At 44.3% G+C, this 26,826-nt stretch overlaps 1 protein-coding gene across 2 annotated transcripts in view; it reads left to right on the top strand.

The window, feature by feature from the left end:
• The window catches only part of LOC137413304 (scavenger receptor cysteine-rich domain-containing protein DMBT1-like), a 102,359-nt gene extending 77,899 nt beyond the window's left edge, over positions 1 to 24,460 (top strand). For both annotated transcript variants that reach the window (XM_078780035.1, XM_068098698.2), the window contains 4 exons: positions 389 to 706; positions 8,992 to 9,176; positions 21,501 to 21,681; positions 24,196 to 24,460. In XM_078780035.1, the coding sequence (XP_078636161.1) occupies positions 389 to 706; positions 8,992 to 9,176; positions 21,501 to 21,681; positions 24,196 to 24,221 (710 nt within the window). In that variant the 3' untranslated portion in view covers positions 24,222 to 24,460. The remainder of the gene's footprint in view (positions 1 to 388; positions 707 to 8,991; positions 9,177 to 21,500; positions 21,682 to 24,195) is intronic.
• The last annotated feature ends 2,366 nt before the right edge of the window (positions 24,461 to 26,826 follow it).

The following is a 26,826-nucleotide window of genomic DNA, read 5'->3' as shown; positions in this document are numbered from 1 at the left end:
TTCAACAATATGTCTGGCCTGAACGGCATAGGAATCAAAATGGTGTTGTGTGGAATCAGCCGTTTTACCCCGTGATGTCATCACAGACGTAATGACATCACATCGTCCCTGTCATGTGACCAGATCCTCAGATCTGATTGGTGTACGTTTGAGGGGCATACATACATACATACATACGGACAGACAGACGGCTTTGCCCTCGGCGCTCCGCCGTAAAAATTCAATTTAGAGTATTTGCCTTTTTATTCAATGTCGTTGTGGATGTTGAATATAATAACGTAAATTATTATGTTTGTCATTGAATAAAAAAATCCTTCATTGATGTTATGTATACAGTTGCAAGTTAAGGATAACAATATTGGTACAAATTTATATTTTCCTTTTCCAGAGCTCCCTGTGCGCCTTGTGGGTGGAGAAGATCGCTGTGAGGGCCGTGTAGAAGTATTCTACCGGGGCTCCTGGGGCACCGTCTGCGACGATTTTTGGGACAATAATGATGCACAGGTTGTCTGTCGCCAGCTCGATTGTGGGAGTCCAATGACTGCTGCATCACCTGTTGACTTTGGACAGGGACGAGGATCGATCTGGATGGACAACGTGTTTTGCAATGGAAGTGAGACGCATCTGTCTCAGTGTCGGCACAATGGTTGGGGAACTCACAACTGCGTTCACGATGAAGATGCAACAGTTCTTTGCGATGGACAAGGTGAGTTTTGCGTTTTAAATACACTTGATCATGGCGTTGTTGAAGGCAGTTTGTCTTTTTTATCATGCTATATTACTCAATAACGTAAATGAAAGTAAAGAAGGAGACAAACCAATAAACCCAAATGAAGCATCAGTCATACACTGAAAAGTGAATGTTCTCCTGTACACCCTATCGTGCGACCTTAACAATACCAGTGACATTGCATCAACATTTAGTCATTGCAGACTTATCACAACTATGTAGGTGTGTTTATTCTAAATGCAACCCTCAACTGTCAGCCAGGTGTTTGAAACACAGGGCGATTCATCAATATATTGTCGACCTTCGGATGGACTTTAACTAGGCATTCCATCTCCCAGCATTAGTCGGTGGACGTGAAAGCTCCGATGCTGTCCAAAACGAAGAGTAGGCCAAATTACAAATTCCTGCTCTAACCTACAGGGGGAATTGCATCAGAGATACTGCCATGCCCCCTCAGCCAATGATGCTCCTTGCACCCATCTGCTGCATACGAACGAAGAAGAATATGAAGAAGAAGAAAAGAAGAGGCTCTGTTTAAATTTTCATCGCTGCATGACATTCTTTTTGTTGAAGATGTAAAATTAGCAATAATATGAGGAAATAACTCATTGGTTATTTAATATTTATTGCGAGGAAGATCTGTCCACTGTCCATTTTATTACCTCTGCCACCTATGGTAGATGGAGCTTATGTTTTCACCCCTGTCTGTTTGTCTGTCCATTTATCTGTGAACAAAATATCTCAAAAGGTTGTGGACGGATTCGGACGACATTTGTTAGAGATGTTGCTTATGTGACAAGGACGAAATGGTTAGATTTTGGTGAAGATCCAGATTCGGATCCGGCTAGTAGAATTTTTAAAGTGATTCTTCACCATTGGGAGATCGGGCCAAAAACTATGCATAGCAGGATATCTCAAAAGGTTATGGATGGATTTGGACGAAACTTGTTGGACATGTTGTGTGTGTGACAAGGAAGAATCGATTCAATTTTGGTGAAGATCCGGATCCGGATCCAGCTAGTAGAATTTAATTTTAAGTGATTCTTCACCATTTAGTGACATGGGCAAACCAGGCGGAGGTATGAACTCTACTGAGTGCCGTTCTAGTTGTCCTCTTTTATTACTTTTTTTGCAACAATGCATTCCTGAGATGTAAAACAGAGAACAACTTGGGACGTCTGGGGGTGTGTTCTGTTAGCAAGCAGCTTGATATCGCTTGTCAAGCGGCTTGCCTGAATGAAAGTCGTTAACTTGATTTAACGGAGAGGTGCGCTCGGAACCGCTTAACAACACTGCGGTCTCCATGTAAACAATTGCTGTCGTGGTACTTGAGCAAATGCTGTCCGGGCTGTCTTTTTCAGTTTTACTCGATCCTCTTGTGACAACTTCCCCAAACGAATTTACTGTGTTAGCAGCGGCCACAGTGTACGAGGAACAGGGAAATAAATATAAATAAATTGGGGGTCAAAAGGAGGAGCTCCCTACCAAGCTTATCTATGCACCCTACCATTGTGCATTTTGGGGAGGGGTAAATTGCATGTGTGTAGATCTTGAAGAATTAGGATGAAAAGTAGAGTAAAAATTGAAGTATGAAATGCACGTTTAATAATATTATGAGTACTTTATACATATTCGCGGTGTAGTTCTGAACATTTAGTTGGTTGTAGTGTCGTTTTCAATCCAACTATGGCGGCTATTTTTGCTAACATAACGAAGCACCTCTCTTATTCGCTTGCTCCACCTGCCAAGCGGCTTGCAAAGTGGTTAATATGAAATTACTTGCTTCGAAAGCAATAGCAAGCTGTTTCCTAACGGGTTACACCCCTGCACCCAGATGACGTCATCTGCATCCAGAAAAGAGTGGAAGGAGCATTAAGTCTGGATTTTAGGAGTTGTACATTTCGGATATTTTGAGCAACAGTATATCTACGATATAGAAAGCTGTGAACTACGACAAGGGTTTGTGGAATGGCTGGTAGAGTATCTCACTGGATAAAAAACTAGCTCTGTGGTATGAAACAAAGAGTGGCTTCAAATGGAAGGAAGTCTGGCTGAGAGGTAAGCGCTAGGTATTCCAGGAATCACTACTGGAACCGATATTAGCCTCGTTGGACTTAGTCCGAAAGGGGGCTTATGGATTGGGTGTCATCTGTCCATCCATCCATCCGTCCCTCACCATATCTCAGAGATTTATTGACCGATTTTGTTAAGACTTGGCACAAAGACAATACACGATGGTATACATAAGCACATCATTTTGTTTTGCAATGAAATCAAAGATGGGCAGCTGGTGGCCATTTTTGTTGTAACAAAAACCCAATATTGAACAGGTCCTCAACCATTTATCGGATATGCATGGAATGATTTTGTTCCAACTTGGCACAAAGACAATACATGATGGTATACATAAGCACATCATTTTGTTTTGCAATGTAATCAAAGATGGTCAGCTAGCGGCCATTTTTGTTGTAAAAAAAAACCCGATACTGAACAGGTCCTCAACCATTTATCGGACATGCATGCAATGATTTTGTTCAAACTTGGCACAAAGACAATACATGAGAATATACATATACGGAACATTTTGTTTTGCAATGTAATCAAAGATGGTCAGCTAGCGGCCATTTTTGTTGTAAAAAAAACCCCGATGCTGAACAGGTCCTCACCCATTTATCGGACATGCATGGAATGATTTTGTTCAAACTTGGCACAAAGACAATACATGAGAATATACATATACGGAACATTTTGTTTTGTAATCCACCAAAGCTGGCCATCTGGCGGTCACAGGGGCTATTGCATTTTATGTCTTTTTCCCCTTATGTATCATTTACCTCAACGATTTGTTCAATGGGGTAAATAGTCGGCTTTGCAAATTTGGAGATTGGACAAAGTTTGGAGGTAAGGTAGGAAGGAGTTCAGGTATAATATATAATATGAGTGTTGTGGGGTGGTGGGTTGACAACAATTAAGTAGTCTTAGTGCCAGATATTAGAAATTAGATGAAAAGGATGTTATTGAGCAATTACTGAACAAAAGAATGGAAAAATAACCCTGCAGCAATCAGAGTATAAAAACACCACAAGTTCAACCAAATATAAATTATTTTCACGAATCAATGACAATTGAACTAACATCATCAGTATTACAAATCCACAGCTTTGTTCAAGTATTGATTATCCTCACGAGGCGGTAGGCAACCTCTGGCAAAATATGAATGACAACGTTAGAATTATCTGTGTAACTGGGCACGCTAACGTCACGGACGACAAATGCACTGTTACATGCATCGAAGCGAACATCCAAACGGAAAGCGTGACAAGGGAATGTATGGATGAGGAGAGGAAGGAGGGTGGGAAATCTAAAAATATATTTGTGAAGATCGACTCCATCCAGGAAAATAAACTGCTTGCTTAAACAAACAAGAGGGAAAATTGCTTTGCAATACATGTCCCCTAACAGGTTTCAGTTCAATATGTTAAAAGGTAAAGGAGAAAAGTCTGGAAAATTTAGTATCAGTAAATACGTCCCTTTATTTGGGCAGTGTATAATGCCGCGCTCGGTGCCGAAAATAATAAAAACAAGCATTCTGAGTATTGCGCTGCAATACATATCCCCTCCCGGCAGTCTATCGTCTGGAAAACTGTTGGGGAAATTAAAAAGGGTTATTCACCCACAGGTTCTGAATCGTTCCCAATCGCTAATTACCTCAGGACGGGCTCACCTGTGATTCGCACTCGGGACTTCGATTTATACACCTTTCAGACAGGTCAGCAGAAGCACGAGAAAATAAGTTGTTGATAAAGAACCTTTCAAGTCACTAAATATCAGTAATTTATTATATTTTCCGGTTCACGATCAATGATCGATGTGTATATATATATATATATATATATGTTGCTCGGCTTGGCTCCGCCCCTCCGGAAAGCGCGCGCTGTGTCGCGCTTTTGACGTTCGCGAGACGAGGCTGAGGGCGCGCGGTGCGGTTTGAGGAGAACTCTAGAATAAACAAGAGATATCCATTTTTTAAAAATATTTTCGTTTAATTAACGATATCTGCCAAACCACGTGCCCTATCGCAAATTCCAAAAGGACGTTTTAGTAGACTTACGTGCTGAACAGATCTGTGAAGTTTCCCCTCGAATGGATCAAAAATGAGGGAGGAGCTCGGTTTTAAAGGTTCATGCTTAAAAACGGCATAACTCTGAAACCATGTGATGCATGACGTCATGCTCGTTGACTTTTTTGTTCGTCATGGGTATGCGATTCTGCCTGCAAAGTTTGGCCTAGATCTGTTCAGCCGTTGCAGAGAAAAAGGGGTTTTCGTGTTTTCACGAAAAACAATATGGCGGCCGAACCACGTGACCTGTGACGTCATAATTACCATTAAAATATTCTACAGACTGAGTCCCCCCTCGCGTGAAAATTTTATCTCAATCGGTCCAATTATTGCAGAGAAAATGGTTTTTAAAGGAAATTAAAACTTAAAATGGCACTGAGTTAAGGGTCATCAGAATTATCAGAATTACCAAAGTTCAAAGTGCCGTAACTTTGTCAAAAATGATCGAAACGTCGTGAAATTCGAACTTGTTCTGTATCTTATCATGAGGAAACCATGTGCCAAGTTTGAAATCATTAGCGTTAAGCCTTTAGAAAAAAAAGTCCGGAAAACTGTTCTTTGCGTGACGGACTTTTGGATGTTATGGGACGAATAACCGTTAGTCCGTTTGGTAGGGGACTAATAACCCGATGTACATACACTACTCACAATAAGTTAGGGATATTGTGGCGGTGAGTTTATTAGTCCCTTACCGGTGTACACCCGAGGGGACTACAGGTTTGCACGCCTTCCCTCCGTCAGTCAGTCTGTCCGTCAGTCTGTCCGTCAGTCTGTCCTTCAGTCTGTCTGTCTGTCAGTCTGTCTGTCCGTCCATCAGTCTGTCAGTCCGTCAGTCTGACAGTCCATCAGTCTGTCAGTCCGTCAGTCCGTCAGTCTGTCAGTCCGTCAGGTTGTCAGTCCGTCAGTCTGTCAGTCCGTCAGTCCGTCAGTCCATCAGTCTGTCTGTCTGTCTGTCAGTCCATCAGTCTGTCAGTCCGTCAGTCCGTCAGTCTGTCCGTCAGTCTGTCCGTCAGTCCGTCACGCAAAGAACAGTTTTCCGGACTTTTTTTCTAAACGCTTAAAGCTAATGATTTCAAACTTGGCACATCGTTTCCTCATGATAAGCTACAGATCGAGTTCGAACCTCACGACGTTTAGATCACTTTTGACAGAGTTATGGCACTTTGAACCTTGGTAATTCTGATCATTCTGATGATCCTTACTCAATGCCATTTTAATTTTTAATTTCTTTTTAAAACCATTTTCTCTGCAATAATTGGACCGATTGAGATCAAATTTTCACCGTAGTGGGGACTCGTTCTGTAGAATATTTTAATGGTAATTATGACGTCACACGTCACAGGTTACGTGGTTCGGCCGCCATATTGTTTTTCGTGAAAACACGAAAACCCCTTTTTCCTGCAACGGCTGAACAGATCGAGGCGAAACTTTGCAGGCAGAATCGCATACCCATGACGAACAAAAAACTCAACTCGCCTGACGTCATGCTTCACATAGTTTCAGAGTTATGATGTTTTTAAGCATGAACCTTTAAAACCGAGCTCCTCCGTCATTTTTGATCCAATTGAGGGGAAACTTCACAGATCTGTTCAGCACGTCAGTCTACTAAAATGTCTCTTTGGAATTTGCGATAGGTCGTGTGGTTTGGCAGATATCGTTAATTAAACGAAAATGTTTAAAAAAAAGAAGGATATCTCTTGTTTATTCCAGAGTTCTCCTCAAGCCGCACTGCGCGCCATCAGCCTCATCTCGCGAACGTCAACAGTGCGACACAGTGCACGCTTTCGGGAGGGGCGGAGCCAAGCCGAACAACATATATATACACATCAATCATTGATCGTGAACCTGAAAATATAATAAATTACTGATATTTAGCGACTCGAAAGGTTCTTTGTCAACAACTTATTTTGTCGTGCTTCTGCTGACCTGTCTGCAAGGTGTATAAATCGAAGTCCCGAGTGCGAATCACAGGTGAGCCCGTCCTGAGGTAATTAGCGATTGGGAACGATTCAGAACATGTGGGTTCATAACCCTTGGTAATTTCCCCAACAGTTTTCCGGACGACAGACTGCCGGTAGGGGACATGTATTGCAGCGCAATACTCAGAATGCTTGTTTTTTTTATAGGGGTTGGGGTATTGAAATCAAGAATGCTGTGTTTTTTCACACTCATTAATAACCATAGAATTAGGACCAACAACTTTTTTCAACATAATTAATACACAAAATCAACCACACCGAAGAACCTGCCAATATCCCTAACTTATTGTGAGTAGTGTACATGAAGCAAAAACATGCATACAGGTTATGTGCATATATAATACATCGTGGTTATATACCTGGGATCATTCCAATTTCACTGGGCCATGGACTAACACCCAGACCTAAGGTTTGAGGCCTACTGATCTGTACTGCTTCATTTGGGTTGGAGTCAGGCCAGCTGTCCAGCCAATGGGTGTAAAGCAGTGGGGTCGATTCATGGCAGCTTAAAACTGACACATGTATAATATACACAAACATAAGCAGAGTACATGATGGCATACACATGCACCTCACTTTATTTTGCGTTCTGATCAAAGATCGCCGACTGTTAGGCTGGCGGCCATTTTAGTTGTAAAAAACCCGATGTTGAACATGTCTCAACCATTTCTCGGACATGCATTTACTGATCTTGTTCGAACTTAGCACACAGATAAAGAATGATGGCTTACATATGTGCGTCATTTCTTTTCGTGATCAGATCCAAGATGGCCAACTGGTGGCTATTTTGTTACTTTAATTATGTCACCAACCATTTGTTGAACAGGCATGGTCTGATTTTGTTCAAACTTGGCAAACGCACAGCTCATGAAGGCATACATGTGCACCTCGTTTTATTTTGCGATCTGATAAAAGATGGCCGACTGGTAGACTGGTGGCCATTTTAGTTATAAAAAGAACCGATATTGACCACCTCCTCAACCATTTCTTGACATGCATAGACTGATTTTGTTCAGACTTGACGCAAAGGCAACACATGAGAGCATACATATGCAGAAGATTTTGCTTTGTAATCCAACCAAAGGTGGCCTACATACATACTTACGGCCGACTGACATCCTTTAACTCCGTACAGCAAAATTACTAAAAACACGGGGGCTATGATATTTTGTGTCTTTGTCCTATTATTATTATTATTATTATTACGAAGACAATGTTAGTCTATTAATAAACTGTGGCTAATTCCTTACTCCATGCGATAATTAGTACACCACTTCTCCTCGAGTCATCCATGAACCATACACCACTTCAATCCAGTAACTTTTCAGTCACGATAAAGGGGATTGCAGTGTTATGATTATATTTACGATATTGTTATGATGAACGTTATTATTATTGTTATTAAAACGATACTACTGTATTAAGAATCCTCAGCTAATTTGTCTGAAGCGGCCTGAAGGTGAGGCATGAAGTCATGAAGCCTAAGGTAACTGTGTCATTGGAAGATCCGTACATAACACCTATGCTTTCGCTATTGATGGTCATTTTAACAATCGGTTTGTTTGTTTTTCACACTCAATGAAAAATGTAAGGATAGAGCATGGCGATTGTGATATACCGTATGACAGGTTCGACGATATGTTCGGCCTGAAATCCCAAAATCAAAATGGCGGTGTGTGGAGTCAGCCATTGTACACCGTAATGACATCACAGACATAATCACATTACATCACTCCAGTCATGTGACCAGATCCTCAGCTCTGATTGGTGTACGTTTGTGAGGGACATACTTACATGCATACATACATACTTATGGACATACTGACAGACAAACACTGTTCTCGAAGGCTTTGCCCTACGGGATAAGCCGTAAAAAGTTTAAAGAGAAAGACTACCACCTCCATCTTCTCAGGGTAAACTTGTGCTGCCCAAACCCAGAAGCAAATCGTTGTGTACTGAGCAAAGTTTCTCATTCGTCTGGGAACAATGTATTTTCTGTTTATATCAAAATGAAACATTGAAACTGCTCGTGAAATGTGAATTGTATCATATTCATCATGAGCACACTGTTATCCAATTTGCATTGAGCTAGGTTTCTTCCAGTGTTTAAAATATTTGCAATGTTTTTTTTAAACAAAAAATATTTTTTAATGTCATTGCAGGCGATAACATTATTTTGACCTGCAACGATGATTACATGGAAATCTCTATCCGTGGTGCTTATATCGACCACGTGGGTTACACCGGTAATAACATCCACCTGAATGACCCGTCATGTAGAGGACAGCGTGTGGGACGGCGTCTCTCTCTTCAGACACCATTGAGGAGCTGTGGAACGACTACTGAGGTGAGCCATTTCTGGATGAGAATTCAATACGACATCATGCAATGAGTCAGAAAATAATTATCAATTATCATTATATACCATATAAAACACAATGTCAGTTTGTGTGTTTGTACAGATGTCTGTCCCCCTTCACAGGGGTAGGTTTTAAAGGCCAATCTATTAAAATGAATGTGTGTTCACTATGGCCTATTTTTGAGGATAAAACAAACTCGAAAAACATTTTCCATAAAAGAGTAATTATGTCTCTTCTCTTTGGAATTGTAGACGGTGGCTTGCAAACCGAGCCTCAAGGGTGGTGTACAGAAACGTTTTTAAATAATAATAAATACAAGGAGCAGGAAGTGAAATTCGCTGCACATGATGTGCAATGCACGCAGAGTAAAACGAGTGTTCATTTACGTCCATATGAGATAAGCATGCAAACCTGACACTCGGCTGAGGCTTCAGACTTTTGCACAATCACGAGGCTGCACCGTTGAATAAATTGTTCCAACCCGTCAATTTTGACAGGCTTTTTACGAGTAAAGAATGATAGTTATGCTTGTGAGATCGTGGCCAGTAACTAGTTTGAAGCCTTAACCAATGGTTGTGTACACGTAGTTCTTTGGACATTTTAAACATGTATAAGTGCATGTTGTTCGTTTAGGTTGGCTGCAAACCCTTGCCTGAGACTAACAGATGATAGATAGGGTAAGACGTTTGATCCGTCTGTTCCTTTTCTGTGAACTGGGCAACGCAAGGTAAAAGGAAAGGGGCAGTATGAACTTTTCTGTTTTCACGAAGAATGGGAGAAGTCCCCTCCTCCCAACTGGTCATCAGCCAGAGGGAGGGGGGTATTGGACCATTCCCATCCTGTGATTGGTAGACTCATCGAAGTCGAGAAGGCCCCATCTCAAACTCTACAACCCCCTTTGCAGCTGGTGATAAGCTAGATTTTTGGTGGTGGTGGGGAGGGGGGGGGGAGCGGCACAGACAGAAACATCCCCCTTTTCAGCTGGTGACAGAGTTCTTGGATTGTTGGGGTCAGTGTTTGGGAAAGTACATTCAGGTGACGAGGAGGGGGAAGCTGACAAAATAAACGTGTGCTTCTTTCTTTCTTTCTCTCTCTATCTCTACACACACACACACACACACACACACACACACACACACACACACACACACACACAACACACACACACACACACACACACACACACACGTTCTTACCAGTGGGACAGCTCACACTTCTCATCCTAACTCTGATCAGATGTCTGATCCCGCTCAACGTGCCAGCATGTACGAGTCCTGCTGCATCCAAGGCTCTTCACTCTGTGCTTTCCCATCCAGCTTCCTTAGCTCCTCGTTTGAATGGCTGTTGTGCATATTGCCAAACAGTAAGGGTAGATCTCTCAACTCTATCTTTACGTAAGCTCTCCTCTCATGGTATCCATGGAAGTCTCCACGCATATCTTGCGGACTTCCTTGCGGATTTCAATTTCTCAATAATGCAATTTCTCAATGTCAAACAGGAAATTAGAGCTGTCTCCCTTGACACATCACGTGCCTTCGATACGGCCTGGCACCCCGCTCTGCTCACCAAACTCTCCTCCTACGGTATCCATGGAAATCTCCACGAATGGCTTGCGGACTTCCTCTCTGGTCATCAAAAACGTGTGGCCCTGAATGGATTTCTCTCATCTCCCTTTCCTGTTCAGGCTGGAGTTCCCCAAGGCAGTGTGCTGGGCCCTGTGCTTTTTCTGGTCTTCATCAATGATCTCTCCGACTCTCTGGAAAATCCTCTCCATCTCTTTGCTGATGACTCCACTCTCTGCCGCTCCATACCTCATCCCTCATATCGGCAGTCTGCAGCCTCCTCGCTCTCTGAAGACCTGGACAAAATCACAGACTGGTCAAACAAGTGGAACATGTCTTTCAATCCTGACAAATCTCACTCTCACTATGTCTCTTCAAAAAGACAGACAGGACAACCTTCCCATCTACTTTCTGAACAATCCTCTCCAATAAGTTCTGTCACTCAAGCTTTTGGGGTCACTATCTGCCATGATCTTTGCTGGGAAAACCATATTTCCAAGCTGGCCTCCAAAGCCAGTCGCCGACTGGGCATCCGCCGTCGTGCGAAGTGCTTCCTTGGCACCTCTGAGTTCCTCACCACATACAAAGCTTTCATTCGCAGCTTGATGGAGTCCTGCTCTCACCTCTGAGCTGGTGCGCCTGCCTCACACCTAGTTCGGCTTCACGCTGTAGAAACCAAAGCTTTCAGAATCATTAATATCTCCCGTGATGAAGCTGACTCTGAGGGCCTTTCACTCGCTTATGGCAGGCAGGTTGGTGGACTTTCTGTTTTCTATCGAAACCTCTCCGGCCTAGCTACCCCAGCTCTGTCTGTGCTCTGTCCCTTAAATATTCCTTCAGGACGCACAAGATCTGCCTGCAACCCTTTTCTGGTGAAATGGACAAAATCAAGACTCTCTGCTCACCTTCACTCCTTCATTCCTCTTTTCTCCCGCCTCTGGAACAAACTCCCTCACTCTCTTCAAACCCTCTCCTAGCTCCAGGTCTTTAAAACGGCTGTTCACCACCATATCTTATCTTCCCCCATCCAAAACCTTGATCTTTTCTACCCCCGTTAATACCCCCCAAATCCACCTTTTTAAATCTCCGGCTTCATTCCTGAAATTCCTAGTAGTGTCCTCTTGTTTTATACCATGTATCCCACCCCCTTCCGTGCCCCCACCCTCTCCCTCCCACAGATCTCCCGATGTCCCTGTTCTCTGCTGTTGTACTTGTGTGCTTCCCTCTCTCTCCTCCTCTTGTCTCCCGCTCCCTTTATTACATGTTTTATGTGTTCGTTTATGGTTTTTTTGTTTATTGTGTTAACTCTTACACGAACCTCTACTTTGTATGCAAAAAAAAAAAAAAAAATTCGTTTCATAATAGGTTGTGTTCTGTTACCAGAATTTTGTCCCATTTTTATTGTGTGAACTAAATTATTTATTTGTAAAGATATGTACCCCTCGTGGTCCTGCCATTTGGCGGTGATGGTGGCTTGGGTTCATTAATTACCCTTGGATAATTAAATTGGAAATCATGCTGAGTTTAGTAACCAGCCTGTTTGAACATGTACGGAATACAAATAACGTCCAACCCGCTTGGGAGTCAATTTGTTCAAATTATAGATAATTCAGTTCATCTGTGAAGCATTATACACAAGCAAGTGATGGTAACTACTTGGATGAATTGCCTCGATTGTGCTTATAATGAGGTTGCTGATCATGCGATAATTCTGATTTTGAAAGGTACTTTAATTATTTTGTTGTATGCAAACCCCAGACTAATAATACAATCAAAGTGAATTTAGGGGAGAATAGGATGACAATGCTTGAGGAAGCTGGTCGCAAATACTTGTATATTATCATAGCCATAAGGAAAGTACTCAAGAGTTTATCTGCAGGTGCTCTCAGGCTCTTTCTCCTCATGGATATGAACATGTACGGGTGTGCCATAAAAAAACCAAACCCTCCATTTTATTCAACATTCATTTATTGTTCATGTCTCTCTTATTTCAGATAATGATAGCTGAGGTCCTGCCTGAAACGATGACCTGGCCAAATGAAGAAAAGACTTTTTCTCTAGAATCCTACATCAAAACGCAATCCTTCGTCTAAACGCAAAGAAAGTTCAAGACAAAATTTAACTGCAGAGATAGCTCATGTAAACGGATAATATTCAAATGGATTAAGAAATTTCGAGAACAAGGAACTTATTCTTCTCCTCCTCTTCCCTTTATAAGGGGAGAGGTCAACTGTGCACAAATTACGATTAAACGAAAAATTTATTAAACTCAAAAAAAGAAATGTGCACAAAAGAAACTCAAAATCAACACAGACCAACTCCTTCTGGACACCTTTCACTGAGAATTCCTGAGGTCATTGAGAAGGTCCAACAGATAGTCAGAAAGAGTCAAAAAAGGCCCTTCGCTGCCGCAGTCAAGAACATGGACTGACATTGTCAAGTCTCAGGAAGATTCTCCATGATGACATGAAACTTTATTCATACGGAACACAAGACAAAAACAAACTCACTTTCCAGACAAAAACAAGCATCTTGAAATGGTTTGGTGGTTTGTCGAGAAAATTAAGGAGGACCCTGGTTATCTCATGGACATTTGGTTCTCCGACGAGGCTCACTTTTTGCTTAATGGTCGAGTCAACTCAAGGAACAATCTCGATTGGGACACAGTACCACCCAATGAGGTTTTCTAAAGATCCTTCATCCATCCATCCTACTTGGCACTTAATGAGGTCCATCGCACTTGTTGAATGTCAGTGCGTAATCAACAACTTCGCCCGTCTTGTTATCTCCACCACCGAAGGTGGATGGAGGTTATGTTTTCACCCCTGTCTGTCTGTCTGTCTGTTTGTCTGTTTGTCTGTAAACAACATATCTCAAAAAGATGTGGACAGATTCGGGCGAAATTTGGCAGAGAGGTAGTGTATGTGACAAGGACGAAGTGATTAGATTTTGATGAAGATCCGCATTCGGATCCGGCTATTATAATTTTTAAGTACTTCGTCACCATTGGAAGATCGGACCAAAAACGATAAATAGCAGGTTATCTCAAAAAGTTTTGGACGGATTTGGACGAAACATGGTGGACCGGTTGGGTGTGTGACAAGAACTAATCGATTCGATTTTGGTGAAGATCTCAATATGGATTCGGATACGATAATTATTTAATTTCTAAGTGGTTCTTTACCATTCAGACATGGGGTGAAAAGCGATTCGGGTGAAAAGCGATATATAACATGATATTTTAAAAGGTTATGGACGAGTTATGACTAAACTTGGTGGATGAGTTGGTTAGGTGACAAGAACAAGCCGATTCGATTTTGGTTCAGGTCCGAATCCAGATCCTGCCTATCAGTGGGATACAAAACAAACTGTTCAGCCTGGCGGAGGTGTGCGCTCTACTAAGTGCCCTTCCAGTTCAAATCTGTATTCAGCGCAGAGGTGGACATTTGGAGCATATGATCGACCGAGTGCCAAAACAAAGTCTCAAGTTACGATTCTGATATTTGGTACACCTGTGTCACACAAAATGTAGCACTTATACCTTAAGTTTTATGTAATTCAGAATAAAGATGATTGTATTATATCACTTTATTGTATTGTATCACTTCCGTTTTCCGGTCCGGTCGTGAGAGGACGCTGGCGTCGTTTGCTCGCCGCTTCTCTGACTGGACCATTGTCCGTGTCTTGCTTTCCTGGTGGTCGTGGCGGATTTATGGCCATTGAGTCTTCCTCTGCGCGGTCCCGGCTCTGCTCTGCTGCTCCGGGCTTCACCTGCTCGGCTCCATCGCTGTTTCCTCGGGCCCACTCCCGTTGGTTGTGTCGATTGTTTCGCCTCCTCACCCTTGGCCGCGTGCTCGCTTTGCCTTCGCTCCTGCTGGCATGGCTCTGCGGTACTCTGCCGCAAGGCTTCTCCTGCTTAAAACCCGCTCCACCCCATCATGCATCTCTGCAATCAGATCGAATGGACTCCTGCGTCGACCCAGGTACATTCACCGTGGCTCCGGTCGTAAGTTTGTTTATTTACAATCAGGTCACTCCATCCCCATCCTCTGGTCGGCTCAGCGCACTCCCACTCATCGTCCCAACACACCTGGTCACAACAACGCACAAAATCGCACCTCCTGTCTGCGAACCCTGGCCAAATCACCTGGATTCATACCCGCCGTACAAAACAACATCAAGCTCACCCTGTTCAATACCCGGTCCCTCAACAACAAATGCCTCATCCTGAACGACTACATCCTGGAAAATAAACTGGACTTTCTCTGTCTCACTGAGACCTGGCAACAACCACTGGACTACTACACGCTCAACCTCACCACACCCAATGGATATTCTTACATCAATAAACCACGCTCGGCGGGCCGAGGTGGTGGAATTGCCGTTATTCACCGACAAGACATCAAGACCAACCTCATCTCCATCTCATCTGCTCCATCATTTGAACACCTGGCTTTTAAACTCTCTGGTCACACACAGTCAGTCATGGCTGTTGTCTACCGCCCTCCCAAACCACACCCATCATTCCTGTCTGACTTCTCCTACTTTCTGACCCAGCTATGTTCCCTCTCCCCCTCAATCCTCCTCCTTGGTGATTTCAATATCCACATGGACTCCACTGACTCCACGCTAACCACTGACTTCACTGATTTACTCACCTGCTTTAACCTCACTCAACATGTCAACTTTCCTACCCATAACCGTGGTCACATTTTGGACCTTGTCTGCTCTACTGGACTAATTTTGCACCATCTCTCTGGCTCCGACCTCACTCTCTCTGACCACCTAGCCATCACTCTGACCATCAACATCCCCACCCCAGCACCAAGGCATTATCGCACTATCAACTTCCGTAAGCTAAACGCTTTTTCACCTGCCTCATTCTCATCGACCCTCTCTGAAAAAATGTCCACTTCTCCCTTCGTTGACCTCCACACCCCTTCTGACCTCACTGACTACTACAACCACACTCTCTCTTCCTGCCTTGACCAAATTGCGCCTATAAAAACCAAAACAGTTTCTTTCACCCATTCTGCTCCCTGGTTTACCCCTGAGCTCCGCCTAATGAAAACTCGTGCTCGCCAACTTGAAAGACTCCGCAATAAAACAGGTCTCACAGTTCACTCCCAGGCCTACAAGGACCACATACAACACTATAAAGATGCCCTCTCCCGCGCCCGCTCCGCCTACTACTCTCAAATTATCCACTCTGGCTCCGGAAACCCAAAAGCACTCTTCTCTACAATAAACAAACTCCTCAGCCCCCTGAACACCACCACCCAGTCATTCACAATAGACAACTGCATCTCCTTCCTTTCATTCTTCCAACGCAAAATTGAAAACATCTACAACAGCTTGACCACCGCCGCACCCGCTCCCCCTCAAACCACCTGCCCCCCCTTATCCTGCCATCCCCTGTCTCAATTCTCCCCAGTCTCCCCTACTGACCTCTCTGAACTCCTCATCGGAATGAAAACTGCCACCTGCACTCTTGACCCCATCCCCTCCAGCTTTGTCAAGGCCTCCCTTCCTGCTCTTTCTCCACTTATCATTGCAACAATAAACTCCTCCCTGTCTACAGGCATCGTCCCACCATCCCTCAAAATTGCTGCTGTTACCCCCATTCTGAAAAAACCTGGACTAAACCCTGACACCCTAAATAACTTCAGACCCATCTCCAACCTACCCTTTCTGTCAAAGGTTTTGGAACGCGCTGTAGCCACTCAACTCAAGCATCACCTCTCTGCCAATAACCTGTATGAAACATTCCAATCCGGATTCCGGTCCAACCACAGTACTGAAACTGCTCTCCTCAAAATCACCAACGACCTTCTCCTCTCCTCTGATGCTGGCAACCTCAACATTCTCATCCTCCTCGACCTCAGCGCTGCCTTTGACACCATCGATCACACCATCCTCCTCACCCGACTTGAAACCACCTTTAACATTACCGGCACTGCCCGCTCTTGGATTAAATCATACCTCTCTGACAGACGTCAGTTCATCTCCATCAATAACTGCAAATCCCCCACTGCTCCCCTCCCCCAAGGTGTCCCCCAAGGTTCAGTTCTTGGCCCCCTCCTCTTTATCCTTTACCTGTCCCCCCTCGGTCACTTAATCCGCCGTCATGGTCTCCAATTCCACTGCTTCGCCGATGACATCCAGCTTTTCATCTCCACCAAGTCCATCTCCACCGCCACCCACTCTATCCTGACAAACTGCATCACTGAAATAAAATCCTGGCTTCAAATCAACTTCCTCAAACTTAACTGTGATAAATCTGAAATAATCATCATTGGCCCAAAAACGCTCACCAAGTCCACCCATAACTTTGCCCTCAACATCGACGGTTTCCCAGTGTCCACCTCCCCTCACATCCGGAATCTTGGCATCATCTTTGACCAAACCCTCTCCTTCGACAAATACACTAAACAGATCACAAAGACAGCCTTCTTCCACCTGAAAAACATCGCCCGTCTCCGTCCATCCCTCTCCTCTGTGGCTGCAGAAACCCTCATCCACGCCTTCATCACTTCCCGTCTGGACTACTGCAATAGCCTCCTTTATGGTTCACCCTCAACAATCACCAATAAACTCCAATACATTCAGAACTCCGCTGCCCGTCTACTCACCCATTCCCGGACCCGTGACCACATCACCCCCGTCCTTTACAAGCTTCACTGGCTCCCCATCTCCCAGAGAATCCAGTACAAAATCCTCCTCTTGACCTACAAAGCCCTCCATAACCTGGCCCCATCCTACCTGGCTGACCTCCTCTCCAGACACACTCCCACCCGCAACCTCCGCTCTGCTGGTACCAACCTCCTGACCCCCCCCATCCGGACCAAATTTAGATCCTGGGGGGACAGGGCCTTCTCCATCGCTGCTCCCACCCTCTGGAACTCGCTACCTCACACCATCAGAGACTCCTCCTCACTCACCACATTCAAAACATCACTCAAGACCCACCTGTTCAACACTGCATTCAACATTTAACCCACAGCATCTAACCCCTGACTATCTCCTCTCCTTCTCCCTCCTTTGTGCTTTGAATATTTCCCTATTGATTCTTCTTTTTTTGCAATTGTCTTTATGTTTTGCTATGCGTTATGTTTTGCACTCTGTCAAAGCGTCTTTGGGCTTCCTGAAAAGCGCTATATAAAATAAATGCATTATTATTATTATTATTATTATTGTGGATGTTTAATGGGTTTGCTTTATTTGGGGCACACCCTGCAGATAAATAATGCATCGAAAGTCGTAACTCTATTTAGATGAGGGTAGAATTGCATTTTTTTAATTATTTTTTTTACAAGATCGAGGCTCGTGTAAGAGCTAACATTAATCACATAAAACAAACTGACACATAAAACATATGATAAAGGGAGTGGGAGACAAGATGGGGAGAGAGAGGGAAGCACACAAGTACAACAGTATAGAACAGGGACAACGAGAGATCTGTGGGAGGGAGAGGGCATGGGAAGGGGGTGGGGGAGAGTGGGAGAGGTAAAAAAAAACATTTTTGGCAGTTTCACCACAAGAGGGTTGCTGGCAGATCTTGTGCGACTTGTGCAGGGATATTTGGGGGACAGAGCACAGACAGAGCTAGGGGAGCTAGGCCGGAGAGGAGTCGGTAGAAGACAGAAAGACCATCAACCTGCCTGCGGTGAGTGAGTGAAAGGCCCTCGGAGTTAGCTTCATCGCAGGAGATTCCAATGATCCTGAAAGCTTTGGTTTCAACAGCGTGAAGCCGAGCTAGGTGTGAGGCAGGAGCACCAGCCCAGATGGGAGAACAGTATTCCATTGAGCTGCGGATGAAAGCCTTGTATGTGGTAAGGAGCTCAGGTGTGCCAAGGAAGAACTTCGCACGACGGAGGATGCCCAGTCGGCGACTGGCTTTGGAGGCCAGCTTGGAAATGTGATTTTCCCAGGAAAGATAATGGCAGATATTGAGACCCAAAAGCTTGAGTGACGGAACTTCTTGGAGAGGATTGTTCAGAAAGTAGATGGGAGGGTTGTCCAGTCGCTCTTTTCAAAGAGACATATTGAGAGTGTGGGATTTGTCAGGATTGAAAGACATGTTCCACTTGTTTGACCAGTCTGTGATTTTGTCCAGGTCTGCAGAGAGCGAGGAGGCTGCAGACTGTCGATCTGAGGGATGAGGTATGGAGCGGCAGAGAGTGGAGTCATCAGCAAAGAGATAGAGAGGATTTTCCAGAGAGTCGGAGAGATCATTGATGAAGATCAGAAAAAGCACAGGGCACAGAACACTACCTTGGGGAACTCCAGCCTGAACAGGAAGGGGAGATGAGAGAAATCCATTCAGGGCCACACGTTGACTTTTTTTTTTTTTTTTTTTTTTTTTTGTATACTGAATCGAGGCTCGTGAAAGAGCTAACATTTATTTCACAAACAAATCAATCAACCAGACAAACAAAATATACAAAAAGAGGGAGCGGAAGACAAGATGAGGAGAGAAGGGTAAGCACACAACCACAACATTTGAGAGCAGGGAGAAGTGTGGGAGGGAGAGGGCTTGGGGGCAGGAGGCGTGGGAAGGGGGGGGGGGGGGAGAAGTATAAAACACAAGGGGACCGAAATTAGCGGGGGTAGAAAAGATCAAGGTTTTGGATGGAGGAGGATAAGAGATGGTGGTGAACAGCTGTTTTAAAGACCTGGAGGGTGGAGTGAGATTGAAGAGAGTGAGGGAGTTTGTTCCAGAGGCGGGAGAAAAGAGGAATGAAGGAGTGAAGGTGAGCAGAAAGTCTTGATTTTGGCAGTTTAACCATAAGAGTGTTGCAGGCAGATCTTGTGCGACCTGTAGGAATATTTGGGGGACAGAGCCCAGAGAGGGCTGGGGGGGCAAGGCCAGAGAGGAGTCGGTAGAAGACGGAAAGACCACCAACCTGCCTGCGGTGAGTGTGTGAAAGGCCCTTGGAGTTAGCTTCATCGCGGGAGATTCCAATGATTCTGAACGCTTTGGTTTCAACAGCGTGAAGACGGGCTAGGTGTGAGGCAGGAGCACCAGACCAGAGGGGAGAGCAGTATTCCATAGAGCTGTGGATGAAAGCCTTGTATGTGGTGAGGAGCTCAGGTGTGCCAAGGAAGGACTTCGCACGACGGAGGATGCCCAGTCGGCGACTGGCTTTGGAGGCCAGATTTGAAATGTGGTTTTCCCAGGAAAGATCATGGCAAATAGTGAGACCCAAAAGCTTGAGTGACAGAACTTCTTGGAGAGGATTATTCAGAAAGTGGATGGGAGGGTTTTCCAGTCGGTCTTTTCGGAGAGACATCGTAAGAGTGTGAGATTTATCAGGATTGAAAGACATGTTCCATTTGTTTGCCCAGTCTGTGATTTTGTCCAGGTCTGCAGAGAGTGAGGAGGCTGCAGACTGCCGATCTGAGGGATGAGGAATGGAGCGACAGAGAGTAGAGTCGTCAGCAAAGAGATAGAGAGGATTTTCAAGAGAGTCAGAGAGATCATTGATGAAGACCAGAAAAAGCACAGGGCCCAGAACACTACCTTGGGGAACTCCAGCCTGAACAGGAAGAGGAGATGAGAGAAACCCATTCAGGGCCACACGTTGACTACAACCAGAGAGGAAGTCCGCCAGCCATGCGTGGAGATTTCCATGGATACCAAAGGAGGAGAGTTTGGTGAGCAGAGCAGGGTGCCAGACCGTATCGAAGGCACGTGAAATGTCAAGGGAGACGGCTCTAATTTCCTGTTTGGCGTTGAGGACCTCCATCCATTGTTGAGAAAGCAGAAGCAGCATGTCCAGAGTAGAGTGACCAGGTCTGAAACCAAATTGATGATCAGAGATCAAGCCATTGGAGAAGAGGAAAGATTTCATATCTGAAGCAATGATGGATTCCATGACTTTGCTGATAATTGGGAGAAGGCTGATTGGTCTGTAGTTGCTGGGATCTGTTTTTGCACCTTTTTTGTGCAAAGCGGTGATGTTGGCTGATTTCCAAGTAGATGGCAGATGACCTTGAGCAAAAGAGAGGGTGAAGAGAACAGAAAGAGGGAGTGAAAGAGCGGAAGCACATGATTTTAGGACCCGTGGGCTGATGCCGTCAGGACCAGTTGCAGAATCAGAGTCGAGGGTTGACAGAAACTTTTCCACCTTTTCAGGAGGAAAGGACACAGAGTCCAGGAGCAGCTGGGTAAGACTGGGTACGGTGGGTACAGAGAGGGATGGGTTTGGGACACAAGATTTAGAGGCAAACACAGAGTTGAGGCATTCAGCTTTTTCACGTGCGGAGTCAGCCGTTAAGCCATTTGAGGTGAGGGAGGGGATGGAGGGGGAACAAACACCAGAAACAGATTTTACCAGACGCCACCAGGATTTGGAAGAGGGAGACAGATAAGAGAGTTCGGTCTTGAGAACGGTGAGATATTGTTTCCTGGCTCTCCTGAGGGTGGACACACACTTGTTTCGGGCTTTGTAAAAGGCCCGAAACCAGACTACGACCAGAGAGGAAGTCCGCAAGCCAAGCGTGGAGATTTCCATGGATACCATAGGAGGAGAGTTTGGTGAGCAGAGCTGGATGCCAGACCGTATCGAAAGCACATGATATGTCAAGGGAGACAGCTCTAATTTCCTGTTTGGCATTGAGAAATTGCATTATTGAGAAATTGAAATGCATTATGAAAGGTCAAAGGCATTCCACAACATCCCATTCACTGCTTTGACTGTGTATGATTTATAATCTTAATTTTTTTTCTTTCCTTTATTTAAACAGAACAATGGCCATGAAGTGGTTCACAAGAATATTGTGTGGGCCAGAAAGGAGCACAAGATTATCCGCTTACCCGTGCACTGTGTTTCCAATGGACAAGGCATAATGAGTGCTGTCCTGGGTCTATTAACTGAGTATCCATCTTGGAATCCCATCGAGCCCATTCTGAGAGGGAATGACAATGGTAATGATCATTACCTTCAGGTTGGGGAAGGGAATGAATGACAATGGTAATATGATGGATACTGGGGATTAATTTCTGAAGGGTACGCCACCTTCATTGGCAATATTTCATGACAATAATTTTTTTAACCACTGTGCAACTGTCAATATCTCAGTAACTTCCCCCATTGTCGACGTCGATGCTGTGGCCCATCCTGGACACACATTTTGTATTATAAATTTACTTGTCTTTGAAGATAACAGGCTGGCTGGATGGCTTAGAGTTATGCACGCTCACCTTTGAGCTGCGTATTCGAAGTTTGAATCTCAGCTCTGGTATCAATTGCCATCATGGTTTTTCCCAGGCAGGCTGAATAATCAATGTGTGCCGTCTCTCAGATGGATGTAAAACTGGGTGTGCCCTCTGTTAGCATCAGTTGATAGACATTAAATATCCCACAGTGTCCTTTGCAAAGAGTAGGTGAGCGCTATCACTGGCACCAAATCATTTCCAAATTACTGCCCTGACTTCCAGTGTCGGAGTGGTGACTGACTCATCCAGAATTGTAATCCTAGCTGAGAAACTGCTTTGGCGGAAGCGACGCTCTGTCTTGCTCAAGAGCATGGTAGATGATGATCAACCTCCCAGTATGTCACCATATAACAACAACAGTGCATTAGATAACACAATATGATGGATCATTGGATCATCTCCTTCCATCATGGATAACCCCTTGGGCAATAAATCAGCTGTATCACTATGGCCTAATTTCTGAAAATTCGGTTGCATCCTGCATTGAAGATTTCCCATAGCATTCTGGAAGATACAACAAAGTTATAACCCTTTGGGTTCTGGAGGTTTGATGTTTTCTTGGGTGCAAATTTGATTCATGCAGCTGCATGAAAAAGTAAATGTATTTCATTTGCCAGATGTAGGGCACCCCTTTATATGAACTTTTCTAGAGCATTACTTGGCTCCTCAGAACAAAAGGGTAGTCCAGCATGCACACGAGATTTTTTGAATGCCCCTTATTTTGTATTGTTTGGCATTTTCTACAAGAATGTCCCTTATTTTCTATAGTTTACCACATGGCACATCCCATATAAAGGGGCCTTTTCTATGCCCCTGGATTTTTTCACAAGATACATTTTAAATACGAACAAAATGCATTTGTTCATCAAACAAAACTTTATCCAAGACAATATAAAATACTTGAAAAGGTAAGGGGAAAAAATATTCAACCCAGATGGGATTACGAACCCACAATCTCCAGATTGGGAGTCTGATGCATTTATCCATTAGGACACTGAACCAGCACATTAGATTTGTGTAATAATCTATCTATAATTCCAGTAATCTCTGTGTGTGTGTGTGTGTCTGTGTGTATGCGACCGCTGTTTCTCGACAACTACCGGTCCGATATACTTGAAACTTGCCAGGTATATTGCTGGGGACCCGAGGATGTGCCTTTTCAAGGTTTCATATTAATCGGACAAGTAGTTACCGAGCTATGGCGATTTCTTTACCAAACTCCGCAAGCCGTTCGCTTTGGACCAAACCATTGCATGTAAATAGAGGGGGGGGGATTGTCACCGTACTCGCAAGCCGTTCGCTTTGGACCAAACCATTTCATGTAAATAGAGGGGGGGGGGGGGATTGTCACCGTACTCGCAAGCCGTTCGCTTTGGACCAAACCATTTCATGTAAATAGAGGGGGGGGGATTGTCACCGTACTCGCAAGCCGTTCGCTTTGGCTTTGCGAATGGACCAAACCATTTCATGTAAATAGAGGGGGGGGATATAATTTTAGATATATATATAGTACGGGCATGCCCTAGTATTTGTAAAGAGGTATAAAGTGTGTGTGTGTGTGTGTGTGTGTGTGTGTGTGTGTGTGTGTGTGTGTGTGTGTGTGTATATATATATATATGTATATTTGTACATCATTTCATTTTAAAGCAAAGACTATGGCACTTAGGTGGAATTTGTTTTGAAAGCCATTAATTAGACCTATTGATTGGCCAATGTATATTCCAAGTTTGAACTAGTTTCAATGTGTAGTCCTTGAGATATGAGCATCAACACATTTTGGGCAGACGGATGGACAGATGGACACCAACGTGATTTTGTGGGTTTTCTAAATAAAACTCAAGAATGCATAAATGGACGTTGCTGAAATTTGGAACATATTACCTCGATGGACAAAGCATTTACTTCTGATATTTGCAGTCGATTTCGTCCAGTAGAAGCCGAGAAACATATTTTCAGTCCCCATGTTAAAGCTGCGTACAGAGAAACGATCCCTTATATAAAGGGAGGGGCGCTTTGCACCTCCCTTTGATGACATAAATGCTCCTGCCATTAAGCTTGAGTTTTCATCTGTGATATTCCTGTGCTTTCCAACACATTGAGCCACTGCTGATTTTTCATATTGTTATTTCAGTTTATATTCTTGCGAAGTCCGAGGAATCTCAGAGATATATTTTTGAGAAATACAAATTACGTTTCATGACATTTATGTTCTTTCTTTTACAGATCAGTGGAACAGAGGAGAGCAGTAAATGAAGCATTGTGGAAATGAAGAACAATTTTAGTTATTCCTTTAATTCAGTGACAATTTTGGTGGTGGTCATACCCAAGGATCCTTTAGATAGCAAGTCAATAAGGAAGAACCTATAACAATCAATATTACAGAGCAAGACATTCATTGAAGTGGTTTGTGGGTAGCTTTTTGTTTCCAGTAAATCAGAATGATTAGAGATTGCATGTTTCCTTTATTGTTATCACCCAATAAAGTTTATTGAACACAAAATGACTTGAAATATGTTTGTATCTATATTGACTGATGGATATAAACTTTCCAACATGACGACCCAGATGATTAACCATACAGGGACGTAAGCATGTGAATGTGGCTAAAATTATAGAATGATGCTGCTTGCAGCAGCACAAGAACAGGTTTTGTACACAACAACAAGAATGGAAAAATCATGTTGATAACTGGTGATCTGAATTATATTCATAGTGAAAGGGGTGGAGATTCTTCAACAGTGGAACGTGCAAAGGAAATTGCACAAATGTAAATATAACAATGTTCAAAAATTAAAGGACCACCAACTAGCAAAGCCACCAATTCTACAAGGCTCAACCTTTCTTCCATCGTGTGGTCTTCGTGTGCCAGGTAGTAAGTTTTCCCTCAATGAGGATGAGGCATCATGTGACATTTATTTAACTGTTCACACCAAAGTTTTTGTCCAAAAGAGTTCACACACAAAAGCGGTTCAATAAGGAATGATATGAATAATTGCTTGATAGTACAAAATATTGTCGCGTTCCCGGGGTGAACACTCCTGGGGACGGATAGCCGAGCAAGCTTAACACTCCGAGTGGTTCAGTCAACAATGTCGAACCTTCTTTATACGCGCTGGAGAGGGCAGCGAAGGGTAGCGAAGCTCTTACCTTCACGGACCCTACTGGACGTCTTCGAACCTGGATAATTAATTCAACCCACACGGAATTATAATGCAAAAATATCGGCTTTATTGAAAGAAATGACAGTAACAAAAGAATGAAAGCTAGGGACCACCAAGACAAAATGTCGGGACACGACTCTTCACAAAATTCACGCTTAAATTTTTTATCTAACCCTCAGATTACCCATGCCAATTTTTCCACATTTCACTATCTTCACCAAAGAAAGGTGCTTCTCCATACACTTGCCAGCCGAGCATGGCCCCGTATGCTCAGCTCGTTCCAAATTCCCGATTCAATCCCATGGCTCTCATCCCAAGGCAAGAGTCCACAAATCACAACAGATCATCTGTGGAAGATCATTCTCACACCATCACGTTCCACAGATGCTCCAATGGTTGTCCGGTGGCCTACAATCATTCCTGTCCATGCGGTTCGACTTGCGTCCATAGACCAGCACCGCATGGCAGGTCATCACATGCTGGCTGTCCCAGAGTCTCAGGGAGAGGCTGCCATGGCACATGCCCTGGTGGTCACCACAGCAGGCCCTTATTGGCCGTCCGTGGTGCCACCACCAAAGTGCGACCTACAACACCTCCTCCTAGTGGTCCTCATGATGCACCATACCAGGTTCCTGTGAGATACCACCTCGAACCCCCGGAGGTCTAAACCCTTACCAAGGTCCGGTGACCCTGCTAGCCCATGACACTCACTCTGGCGGCACCCCGATGGACAGGGTACACCACATTCCACCAGGCCCCGTGGTGCACTGGCTATACCACATCACCCATGGTCGGACCCCACGTCCATGTCTCGCCAGCACAGCCCCCCAGCTGGCTGGTAAACCAATTTCCAAGTGGTACAATTCCCAATGAGGCCGACCCCAATGACCTCTACTGGTCCGAATTCCACAGCCCGGGGACCAATTCCCTCCATTGCTGCTCCATGTCAAATTCCCACTTAAATTTAAATTTAAATTTTCTATTAAAAATGTTGGCCTCATTTGTCCATGCAGGTGATAACCCCATCCTCAGGTTCTTCTGCCCCTCTCTGCAGCTGCTCCAAATTCACTAAGGGAACCAGTTTTTCTGAGGCTCTATTTCCCGACTCATCCATGTCCGAGCTCGGGGCCAAAATTGAAGGCACGACCATGTCCAGCTCGGACATGGTTGTGCCGTGTCCATGGTCCGTGCCGTGTCCATATATCCATGTCCAGCACGGGGCCAAAATACCTCCCCTGCTGGGTATCCTGTTTCGGATCCTCTGGTGCCCAATCGTTGCTCGTGGTGAGGGTCCCTTGGGTCACCTTAATCTCGTCCTGGAGATGCTTAACGGACCGACTCACCTCTTCCCTCAGACTCTGTTGGACCCGAGCAACCTCTCATTTGATGGTATCGACCTAGGTCTCCAGCCGCTCCTGCATCAAATCACTCACCCTTTCATCAGTCAATTTTGGCCCCCACATGCCTCTATCAATTAACACCCACTCCTGCTCCATTACGCCGGGCTTCCAACCCATTTACCTCCTCAGCTAATTCAACCCCCTGTTGTTTGAAGAGTCCCCATTCCTCTATCTGTTGCCGCATTCTGGCATCCACACGGACCCGATAGCCTTCCAGGTCCTCATTGACTTTATCACGTCGTGTCTTCAATTTTTAATGTCAATTCCTGCAGTTTTAGTTCAAATTCTACCCC

The sequence above is a fragment of the Myxine glutinosa genome, chromosome 6 (assembly GCF_964187855.1).
Source record: "Myxine glutinosa chromosome 6, kmMyxGlut1.1, whole genome shotgun sequence".
NCBI lineage: Eukaryota > Metazoa > Chordata > Myxini > Myxiniformes > Myxinidae > Myxine > Myxine glutinosa.
Note: the sequence above shows the minus strand (reverse complement) of the source record. Positions and strands in the feature narration are given on the sequence as shown.